Source organism: Orcinus orca, chromosome 6 (assembly GCF_937001465.1).
Source record: "Orcinus orca chromosome 6, mOrcOrc1.1, whole genome shotgun sequence".
Classification (NCBI taxonomy): Eukaryota; Metazoa; Chordata; class Mammalia; order Artiodactyla; family Delphinidae; genus Orcinus; species Orcinus orca.
The window spans coordinates 68,036,057-68,048,078 of record NC_064564.1 but is presented as its reverse complement, the minus strand read 5'-3'; the positions used below and the strand labels follow the sequence as shown (position 1 = coordinate 68,048,078).

Sequence of the window (12,022 nt, the reverse complement as noted above, 5' to 3'; positions counted from 1 at the left end):
GCACCCAAGGCAAGTATCATATTTCAGAGGTTACGGCTGCCTTGAAAAGTCTAAAATTTCTTCTTACCTAATTAAGTTTTCACCCCCTACCTCCTCGCAAAGTAATAAATCCTAGTAGTTTGTAGTCTTCTATGTAAAACAGTTTAGATATGCTTTACCATTTTTTATTAGATTTGTTTCTAATTACATACTTAGTACAGACAGATTACATACTTAGTACAGACAGCTTAGAAAATATTTTTAAGAAAGGAAAATTTGTATAATTCCATCACCCAATATACATTTAACTCCAGTTGCCTTCCAGTCTTTTTATATACAGAAATATTTTGTTTATAAAAGTATAGCACACTGTTTTGTAGCATGGTTTTTCTATTAGAAATATGTTTCCATAGCAATGAGTGTTTTTATACAGCAATACATACATTAACATCCATTAATGAGTGTACCAAAACATAGTAATCTCACTCCAAATAACGCTCTCCTGAAAATTCTAACCCAGAAACCACTGCACACACTGTAAAAACATCTGACGCATACATATTGCTGCACAGAATGGAGTTGGTATCTTGGTCAGCGGTGTACGTACGTGTCTGTTTCCCCATACCCTCATGTGTTCTCAGTATTATTCTTTCTAGTGATTCTGCCTTTTAAGTATTAATTTAACCTTTTTCAGTTTCATATGGTTACTCCCTAGTTTTAATATCGTAGCATTTGATGTTTTAGTCTACAAAAGCATATCTTAGCTAAACGTTTCCTTGTTTTAGAGCGAGATTTCTAATCTGTTTTCAAATAGCTACCTTCTTATCCCAGCTATCGGTTGAGATACGTTTGCTCTAATCTCTCCGGAGACTTGTTATGTTAACTTTCTATGGCCTCTCTAACAATTACCACAAACTTAGTGCCTCAATACAACTTACATTTATTATCTCACAGCCCTGTAGGTCACGGGTTTGCTGTGGGTCTCTCTGGGCCAAAACCAAGGTGTCACCAGCCTGCCTTCCTTTGTCGGGGCTCCAGGGGAGAAGCCACTTCCTTGTGTCTCTTTCTCATGTTGCATCTCATTGACCCTCTCTTCGGCCTCCTCTTCATCCACATTTTTTTTGCTGTCGTTGAGGTATAATTGACATATAATAATAGGTTCAGATATACAGCATAATGATACAATATATGTCTGTATTGGGAAATGATCACACCTAAATCTAGTTAACATCCATCACCACACACAGTCAGAAAACATTTCTTTCCTGTGACGGGAACTTTGAGGATCTACTCTGTTGGCAACTTTCAAATATGCACTACAGCGTTATTAATTATACTCACCATGCTGTACCTTAAACCCCACGACTTATTTATTTTATAACTGGATATTTATACCTTTGGATTCCCTGCGCCCATTTCCCACCCCACCTCCGGCAGCCACCCTATCTGTTCTCTGTATCTGTGAGTTCAGTTGTTTTCTTTTTTTTAATTCCACATATAAGTGAGATCACACAGAATCTGTCTTTCCCTGACTTATTTCACTTAGCGTAAAAGCCCTCATGGTCCATCCATGTTGTCGCAAATGTCCTTTTTTTAATTTTTAAAAATGTTTATCTTGTATTGGGGTATAGTCGATGTACAATGTTGTTCGTTTCGTGCGTAAGGTGAAGTGATTCAGTTATACGTGTATCCATTCTTTTACAGATTCTTTTCCCATATAGGTTATTACAGAATACTGAGTAGAGCTTCGTGTGCTGTACAGTAGGTCCTTGTTGATTATTTTATATACAGTAGTGTGTATGTGTTAATCCCAAACTCCTAATTTCCCACCCACTGCCCCTGCCACTTTTCTTCTTTAGTGTCTGTAAGTTTGTCTTCTAAGTCTGTGGGTCTGTTTCTGTTTTGTAAATAAGTTCATTTGTATCGCTTTTTTAGATTCCACATATAAGCGACATCATGATATTTGTCTTTGTCTGACTGACTTCACTTAGTATGATAATCTCTAGGTCCATCCATGTCACTGCAGATGGCATTATTCTGTTCTTTTTATGGCTGAGTAATATTCCATTGTGTATATGTACCCCATCTTCTTTATCCATTCCTCTGTGGATGGACATTTAGGTTGCTTCCATGTCCTGGCTACTGTACATAGTGCTGCAGTGAACATCGGGGTGCATGTGTATTTTCATATAATTATGTTTTTCTCCAGATATGTGCCCAGGAGTGGGATTGCTGGATCATGTGGCATGTATATGTCAATCCCAGGCTCCCAGTTTATCCCTCCCCCCGCCTTTCCCCCCTGGTAACCATAAGTTTGTTTTCTACATCTGTGACTCTATTTCTGTTTTGTAAATAAGTTCATATGTACCATTTTACTGAGATGATCATTATAAGGTTTAGCCTTCATTCTGTTAATGTGTTGTATCATATTGATTGATATATTGATGTTGAACCAACTTGCATCCCTGGAAGAAATCCCACTTAATTATGGTATATGATTCTTTCAATGTATTGTTGAATTCAGTTTGCTAATATTTTGTTGGGCATTTTTGCATCTACATTCATCAGGGATATTGGCCTATAATTTTCTTTGCTTGCAGGCTTCTTGTCTGGTTTTGGTACCAGCATAATGCTAGCCTCGTAAAATGAGTTTGGAAGTGTCCCCTCCTCTTCCATTTTTTGTTTGTTTTTGGGGTTTTTTTGGCAAAAATTTGAAAAGGATAGGTATTCATTCTAATTCTTCTTTAAATGTTTGGCAGAATTCACCAGTGATGCCATCTGGTCTTGGACTTCTGTGTAACAGGAGGTTTTTGACTGTGGCCTCAACTTCCTTACTAGTAATTGGTCTTTTTCTGTTTTCTTTGTGATGCAGTCCTGGTAGGTTGTCTGGTTCTACAAATGTACCCGTTTTTTTCTAGGTTGTATGATTTGTTGGCACATAATCGTTCATAGTAGTCTCTTGTGATTCTTTGCATTTCTCTGATAACAGTTGTAACATCCCCTCTATCATTAGTGATTTTATTTGAGTCCTCTCTCTTTTCTTCTTGGTGAGTGTAGCTATGATTTGTAGCTAAAGATTTGTTCATTTTTTTTTTCATCTTTTCAAAGAACCGGCCCTTAGTTTCATTGATCTTTTCTATTGTCTTTTTACTCTCTCTTTTGTTGTTGTTGTTGGTTTGTTTCCAGTTTGATCTTTGCTGTTTCCTTCCATCTACTAAGTTTGGACTTCATTTGTTCTTTTTGTAGTTCCTTGAAGTATAACATTACGGTGTTTTATTTGAGATTTTTGTTTCTTGATGTAGGCATTTATCACTGAACTTCCCTTCTAGGGTTACTTTTCTGCATCCTGTAAATTTTGGCGTGTTTGATTTCCATTTTCATTTGTCTGAAGGTATCTTTTAATTTACTCTTTTGGTTTTCTTGTTGAGCCATTGGTGGTTCAGTAGAACATTGTTTAATCTCCACATACGTGAATTTTCCAGTTTTCCTCCTGTAATTGATTAGTTTCATGTCATTATGGTTGAGAAGGCTTATTGATATTTCAATCTGCTTAAATTTATTAAGGCATCACATGCCTCACATGGTTTTGAGGCATCACATATGATCTATCCTGGAGAATGTTTCATGTGCACTTGAGAAGTATGTGTATTCTGTTGCTTTTGAATGGAACGTTCCATATATGACTGTGAAGTTCCTCTGGTCTAGTGTGTCATTTAAGGCCAGTGTTTTCATATTGATTGTCTGTCTAGATGATCTGTCCATGATTGTCTAGATGATCTGTCCATTAATGAAAGAAAGGTATTAAAGTCCCTAATATTATTGTATTGCCGTCTATTTCTCCCTCTATGTCTGTTAATAAATGTTATCTCCTCTTTTTGTATTGACCCTTTGCTATTTCTCTTACTACAGTCTTTAAAGTCTCTTTTGTCTGATGCAAGTCTAGCTGCCCCAGCTTTCTTTTGGTTTCCGTTTGCATGGACTGCCTTTTTCCATCTGCTCGCTTGCAGTGTGTGTGTCTTTAAAGCTGAAGTGAGTCTCTTGTAGGCAGCCTATAGATAGGTCTTGTTTTTTTTGTTTGTCTGTTTTTTTGCGGTACTTGGGCCTCTCACTGCTGTGGCCTCTCCCGTTGCGGAGCACAGGCTCTGGACGCACAGGCCCAGTGGCCACGGCTCGTGGGCCCAGCTGCTCCGCAGCATGTGGGATCTCCCCAGACCAGGGCACGAATCCGTGTCCCCTGCATCGGCAGGCGGACTCTCAACCACTGCACCACCAGGGAAGCCCTATTTTGACTGTCTTGTGCCACTCACTTCTGGACTGCAAAGTCTCTGCTTAAAAATCTACCCATAGTCTTCTGGGGGGGGTTGCCCTTGTATGTAACAAGTTGTTTGTTTATCTTTTGCTGCTTTTACAGTTCTCTTCTTGTGTTTAAGTTTTGACGTTTTAATTGTAGTACATCTAAGTGTGGGTCTCTTTGGGTCCCTCTTATTTGGGACTCTTCCTGGATCTGGATGTATTTCCTTCTGCAGATGAGGGAAGTTTTCAGCCATTATTTCTTCAAATAAGTCTTATGCCCCTTTCTCTCTCTTTCTGGGAGCCCTACAGTGTGAATATTGGTCCACTTTATGTTGTCCCATAAGTCATCTTCACTCCGTTTCCTTCTTTTCTTTTTGCTGCTCTGATTGGATGAGTTTCGAGTTTACTGATCTCCCTTCTGCTTCATCTTGTCTGTTGTTGAGCCCCTCTAGTGTACTTTTCAGTTCGGTTTTCATATTCTTCAGCTCTGTGACTTCTGTTTGGTACTTGCTTATAAAGTTGGCCATTGAACAACACAGGTGTGAACTGCATGGGTCCACGTGGAGGCAGATTGTTCGTTTTTCAATGAATACATACAGCAGTACTATACAATCTGCAGTTGTTTGAATCTGTGGATGCAGAAGCCCAGATACGGAGGGCCAACTGTAAAGTTATACACAGATTTTTGACTGCACAGAGGTTTGGCGCCCCAACCCCCACGTTGTTCAAGGGTTGTGTTTTCTCTTTGAAGTTCTCAGTTTTCATTCATTCATTCTCCCAAGTTCAGTGAGCATCTTTATGACCATTATTTTTAATTCTATCAATCAGCTAAGCCATTCATCTTCGTTTCATGAAAGACTTTTTTCCTGAGGTTTTATCTTGTTCTTTCATTTGGAACATATTCCTCTATTTTTCTTGACTCTCTCATTTGATAAAACAGCCATCTCTCCCAGTCTTGAAGGAGTGGCCTCACATAGGAGACAAAAACTTTATCCTTCAACCTACACCCTGACTCTTCCTTGTCTCTCACACCTTTGTGATTGTGCAAGCAGCCTACAGGTAGTGGCTCCCAATAGTGGAGGGTGTGCCAAGACCTGTCAGTCAGTGTCTTAGAAGGGAGGATCTCAACACCTAGATTCAGGCTGATTGGAAGCCAGACCCTCATGCAGCAGCTTTTTAAAGTTTGCAAATCTACAGTCCAGTGGGACCACAGGCCTAAGTGCCACTGACCACCAGAAGCAGGCAATCTGAAGGTATCCCCTGGACAGCACTCGCAAAAACCAGGGCACCGGGCGTGTGTGAAAGCTCCCCTCCAAGAGACACTAGTGCTCTGGAGTGTGGCAGAGGGAGAGTGCAAAGATAGCATCCCCCCTCTGCCAAGTTCTCTGGAAGGGATGATGGTCAGCCCTTAGATATGGGTTAACTTAGATGCCCGTCCCTAGGCTGATGCTTTAAGATAAGCAAATAAGCCTCTTTTATGTGAAGTCTGGGTGCCTCTCCATCAGCTGACTTTGAGCTGGGTCCTGGGGCAGGTGAGTCTGAGCATGAGACTTTTACGAGCCATTTCTGAACTGGCTGTAGCCCTGTGGGTCTTGTGGACACAAGCCCTGTTGGTTTTCAACGCTAGATGTTTCGGGGGCATCCCTCAGGGGCAAGACTTAAAAGTTGGGATGCCTGATGTGGGGTTCAAACCTTCACCCCTCCTAGAGAAGCTTCAAGTTTTCAGTTCCTTTCCAGTTGTGGGTCACTGCACCAAGGATGGCATTTATCATGAGATCATGTGTCAGCCTCTCTGCCTTTCTTACTTGCTTCAGTGTGGGTTTTTCCACATTTGTCCAATGTGTAGGTGTCACTGACAGAGAAGGTTGTTCCATACATACCTTAGATTCGGTGTGTCCGTGGGAAGAGGTAAGTTCAGGGTCTTCTTGTGTCACCTTCTTAAATCAGAACCTCATCTTCTTCCACTTTGAAGGACTCGTGTGATTGAGATTGGGCCTAGCCTACCTGGTTAATCTAGGGTAATCTCCCCATCTCAAGGTCAGTGGAATCCCTTTTGCCATGCAAAGTAACATATTCACAAGTTCTGGGAATTAGGACATGGACATCTCTGGGCGCCATCACTATTCTGCCTGCCACCCTGGTTAACTGGAACTTGTCACAGGTCTGTGTAGTGGTGTCATAAAGCCTTAGGATGCTGTTTAAAGGGCCCATCTGATGGTCCAGTTTATTATTCTAGCTGCCCATGGCAGCCTTTCAGGTGGGTTTTTTCGAGGGGCATATCCACTGACTCACAAAACCTGATAGCTTTTGAGTGTCCCACACTCCAGTGAGTATTTAGATTATGTTCTCGAGGATGTATTTTCTTACCTTTACTGACAGTCTTCTGCCCTTTCACACCGCCCATGGATTTCCTGTACTCCCATGTCAGGAAGAGCCACACCTGTGTAGATAAAGATATTTCACTTTTTCTTTCCAAATTACTTTTTACATTTTTAAAGGTTTTCACAGCTTCGTGCATTTCCATTAATCGGTAGACTTTTGCATCCCCAGTCTTTTCGTCAAGTCCCCACCTTATAGCTTATTAAGCAGTAGACATTTGGGTGTGATATACGGAAGCCTGGGCTAGGAATACTGTTTTGAGCACTAGGTTTGCCAGCCTTTTGCAAGCCCTCTTTGGGATGGGGGAAGGGCATTTGCTGCCCCTGCACTTCAGTTTAGAACATCTCTGCTCTCATCTTTTTTGTTAGCCTGTACTTCCATGGAAGACTTCACTTCTGGAAACGTTTTATGGGTCCTTCCCCTTCACAGAAGAAGTCTGGAAATTTCTCATCTCTAAGATTCTTTCTGGAGTTGATTCTCTCCATGACAACATCTATTTCTACGTTCCTTGAGACCCACCAAACATAATATTCTAACAAAACTGGTTTGAATGAGAGACTTGCATTGTCAGTCACTTCATCATCCATCCCTAAAAATGCTGTTCTGTGGACACCTGTCCCAGAACAATGCCAGGGAACAGATTTTCTGTGAACCTTGGGATGTGCACCTCTAACTATGGTACAACACTTGGACTTCTTTCTTCCATGTGTTTTTATTTCTATCCTCAGAATAGCCCTGTGAGAGTGGAAGGGGATGCCATCTTTCTGTATGTGTATATGCTTGAATTCTTTATATCTCTCTATACAGAAATTTATGGAATTTTATGTCATCTATCAATAGAGAGAGAATCGTACACACACAGGGATGCGTATATTTTCAAATATTGAGGTATACTTCTTTTTCTGGAAATAATCACCAGAAAGAGACCAGTAGGGTGAGAGACGAGAGACGGGGAAAGAAACCTTTCAAATTCATTTGTTTTGTTTTTACTTTCCATTTTGTACCTTTCTGTACTGTTAAAAATATTCACCTATGAATTTTCTTTTTAAGTCAACTGAAGTTATTTACACAGTAAAAATCATTGGCTTTTTTTTTAAACCTTTTACACTTATGTATACTTTTTAATGTCAAAGTTCTGTTTTAAATGGACATTTACGTTGCTTCTGTATCCTGGCTGTTGTAAATAGTGCTGCAGTGAACATTGGGGTGCATGTGTCTTTTGGAATTATGGTTTTCTCTGGGTATATGCCCAGCAGTGGAACTGCTGGGTCATATGGTAGTTCTATTTTTAGTTTCTGAAGGAACCTCCATACTGTTCTGCATAGTGGCTGTATCAATTTACATTCCCACCAACAGTGCAAGAGGGTTCCCTTTTCTCCACACGCTCTCTAGCATTTATTGTTTGTAGATTTTTTCAATGATGGCCATTCAATGGAATATTACTCAGCCATAGAAAGGAATGAAATTGAGTCATTTGCAGAGATGTGGATGGACTAGAGACTGTCATACAGAGTGAAGTAAGTCAAAAAGAGAAAAACAAATATCGTTTTGTTAATAATTAACAAATATTAACACATATATATGGAATCTAGAAAAATGGTATAGATGATCTTTTTGCAAAACAGGAATAGAGACACAGACGTAGAGAACAAACGTATGGACACCAAGGGGAGGAAGGGGGGGCTGGGATGACCTGGGACATTGGGATCGATATATATATACTATTGATACTATGTATAAAGTATATAACTAAAGCGAACCTACTGTATAGCTCAGGGAACTCTACTCTGTGCTCTGTGGTGACCTAAATGGGAAGGAAATCCAAAAAAGAGGGGATGTATGTATACGTATAGCTGATTCACTTTGCTGTACAGTAGAAACTAACAACACTGTAAAGCAACTGTACTCCAATAAAAATTCATTATAAGAAAATATTTTTGTAATGAAAAATTTAAAATGCCCACACCCCTCCACACAGTAGGTAAGGCCACCCTCGCTGTCCTGGTTAGGAAGATTCCTGTTCATCCATTAGGAGACCTGGAAAGGACCCAGCCCAGCTTCCCTCTGGGACCTCATTCCTTCTTGTTGCCCATTTAGGGTGACTGTGTAACTTATCATGCAAACTTAGACATGTCTGCAAGTGAAAGGGGTGCTAACTATAACTAGGGAGGACAATGGAGAACAGGCTTGAATCAGTCCGAGAATGTTCAGGGCACTCGGGGTTGTTGGGTTTGTCACCTGCAGGTAGGCGATCATTTTCCTACCCGTAAAAAGATTACCGTATGCTAACACATATATATGGAATTTAAGAAAAAAAAATGTCATGAAGAACCTAGGGGTAAGACAGGAATAAAGACACAGACCTACTAGAGAACAGACTTGAGGATATGGGGAGTGGGAAGGGTAAGCTGGGACAAAGTGAGAGAGTGGCGTGGACATGCATACACTACCAAACGTAAAACAGATAGCTAGTGGGAAGCAGCCACAGAGCACAGGGAGATCAGCTCAGTGCTTTGTGACCACCCAGAGGGGTGGGATAGGGAGGGTGGGAGGGAGACGCAAGAGGGAGGGGATATGGGAACATATGTATATGTATAACTGATTCACTTTGTTATAAAGCAGAAACTAACACACCATTGTAAAGCAATTATACTCCAATAAACATGTAAAAAAAAAAAAAAATTTCCCTGTGATTGATTCCTCATTGCTGTGTGTTTTGGTTTTGTTGTAGCAAAATCTGTTAAGGTGAAAATCAAGCTCAATAAAAAAGATGACAAAGGCCGGGACAAAGGAAAAGGCAAGAAAAGGCCAAATCGAGGAAAAGCCAAACCTGTGGTGAGCGATTTTGACAGCGATGAAGAGCCGGATGGAAATGTAAGTGCGGCTGCCTTGCCTGAGGTCGGGACACTCTCCCCACATCTGTCTCCCTCTCGTACTCCCAGGCCCCTGCCAACCTCTATGCTTCATTACCCAGAAATGAAAATGTAAAGATTTGGTGTTGAGGGATGTGAACTGAGCTGCGTGATTGAAAACAAAGAATTTGGGGTTTTGTTTATTGCCTTTTGAATAGTCTTCAAAAGTGAAAAACTTACTAAATCAAGTTTCCTTTTCCCCTTTCATATCTTCCCAGTGCCTACTTACAAAGAGAGATTTCTCCACAGCTCGTTAATATTTTATATCCATAACACCCAGCATAGTGCCTAGGATACAGCAGTATATAGAGGAAATAATGATTCCATGGAAGACTGACACTAAGTGGGATGATAGAGTGACTTTGGGGTTTGAGTTGCTATTTCAGGTGCCGTGCGGAAAACCCAGATGCATCTTTAAGTACCTAGAGGTGTTATTTTTAATATTTGAAAACTTCAGGGAGCCCTTATGGAGCCAGGCCCTGACATAAGGACCTTTCCAGGTGGCACCATATTCAGTGCTTATTAATATTAGCATCCTAAGACAGGTGTCACTCTCAACATATTACAGAACTCAGTGCTTAGGTTATGTGTGTTTTGCTGCAGGGCATGGAAGTAAATAGCAGAGTCTGAATTCAGACCCAGAGAGCATTAACTCAGTCTGGTGCACTGTCCCTGACTCTGTGGTCCATAAGGTAGCAGTGCCTGGCACAAGCTTCTAATACACTGCCTTTTAAAGGGCCCTCTATTTCTTTCACTTTCAAGAGGACCTCAGGTTCCCTACCCCACAGCCCCTTCTTTTTTCTTTCTGGAAGGTTAATTTTCCATGTTAGCGCCTATGCTAGTTTGATTTTCCTTCAACGTGCTGCTATCTGGGTCTGTTGAAAAGGTTCAGCATTCCTATCCCACCCCACCCAGCCTTTAACCCTCGACACAAGCATCTTCAAATACATTTAAAATCCTGTGTTTTCTTTAAGTAGACAGCAAATGCATGGAATTTTCTTCTCCCGTGAATGTTCTAAAAACGTAGTGCTAAAATTAGAACTCAATATCCATGAACTTTCCACGCCCAAGTGCAATGGAGCAAAACACTGGCATAGACAGCGGGCATTGCTGTGGGATTTCCAAGCGGGAGCTCCCCTGTTCCGCGTAGAGGCTGTCGATGCCTCTTTACTGGGAGGGTTAACTGTTTCCAAAATGTCATTTCTTTGCTACATTGCCTCTTGATGGCTTATTGTCTTTCTTATTTTTACTTTTAGGAACAGTCAGAAGCTAGTGGGACTGATGATGAGTGATCAGTATGGACATTTTTTTCTTGGTAGAACTGAACTCCTTCTCCCCTCTCTCGTCTCCACTCAGTGAGTTCATTTGTCATATGGGCACTGGGTTGTTTCTATATCATTATCATCTATAAGCTAGCTTTAGGATAGTGCCAGACAAACATATGATATCATGGTGTAAAGAAACACACACTCATACACAAATCTTTGTAACATATTGTGACCAAATGGGCCTCAAAGATTAAAACAAACAAAAAAGCTTTTGATGGAAAATATGTGGGTGGATAGTATATTTCTATGGGTGGGTCTTGGTAACGGTTTGATTGTGCCTGGTTTTATCACCTGTTCAGATGAGAAGATTTTTTGTCTTTTTGTAGCACTGATAACCAGGAGAAGCCATTAAAAGCCACTGGTTATTTTATTTTTCATCAGGCAATTTTCAAGGTTTTTATTTGTTCGGTATTGTTTTTTTTTTTTTTTTTACACTGTGGTACATATAAGCAACTTTAATAGGCGATAAATGTACAGTAGTTAGACTTCACCTACATAGACATTTTTCCATTTTATGCTCTATGATCTGAAAAAAACGCTTTTTGAATTGTATAAGATTTATGTCTACTGTAAACATTGCTTAATTTTTTGCTCTTGATTTAAAAGAAAAGTTTTGTTGAAATCGCTATTGAATATTGCAATCTATATAGTGTAATGGATGGCTTCCTTTGTCAACCTGATCTCCTGTGTTACCCATGTGTATTGTCTCCTTCTCCCTCAAGTGTACTTAATCTTTGCTTTCTTTGCACAATGTCTTTGGTTGCAAGTCATAAGCCTGAGGCAAATAAAATTCCAGTAATTTCCAAGAACGTGGTGTTGGTGCTTTCCTAATAAAGAGATAACAGCTGAGCTCAACAAACACTGCCTCTGGTTTTTGAGTTCTAAGGGACCGAAACCCTGGTGCCTGAGTCACCGTCTCCTGCAGAGAGCGGGGCAAGCTCTTGCCGCAGCGCACGTGGTAGGAAAAAAAGTTAAGAAGACTGAGAGAGAGAATCCCCTGGGATGAACCAGGTGTGTCGCAAGGGAGAGGAGTCTATTGCTTTTGTGACTTTTAAACTTATACAAAAGGAGAGATGCTGCCATGGACCGAGTCACACTAAGCCCCTGCTCAACCTTTTCTAGTGGCTTAAG

The 12,022-nt window shown here is 40.6% G+C and overlaps 1 protein-coding gene across 9 annotated transcripts in view; it reads left to right on the top strand.

Annotated features, from left to right (window-relative positions):
* Window positions 1-11,700, top strand: part of SMARCA2 (SWI/SNF related, matrix associated, actin dependent regulator of chromatin, subfamily a, member 2) — a 172,854-nt gene extending 161,154 nt beyond the window's left edge. For all 9 annotated transcript variants that reach the window (XM_049710873.1, XM_049710867.1, XM_049710871.1 and 6 more), the window contains 2 exons: window positions 9,383-9,525; window positions 10,820-11,700. In XM_049710873.1, coding sequence (XP_049566830.1) covers window positions 9,383-9,525; window positions 10,820-10,855 — 179 coding nt within the window. In that variant the 3' untranslated portion in view covers window positions 10,856-11,700. The remainder of the gene's footprint in view (window positions 1-9,382; window positions 9,526-10,819) is intronic.
* The last annotated feature ends 322 nt before the right edge of the window (window positions 11,701-12,022 follow it).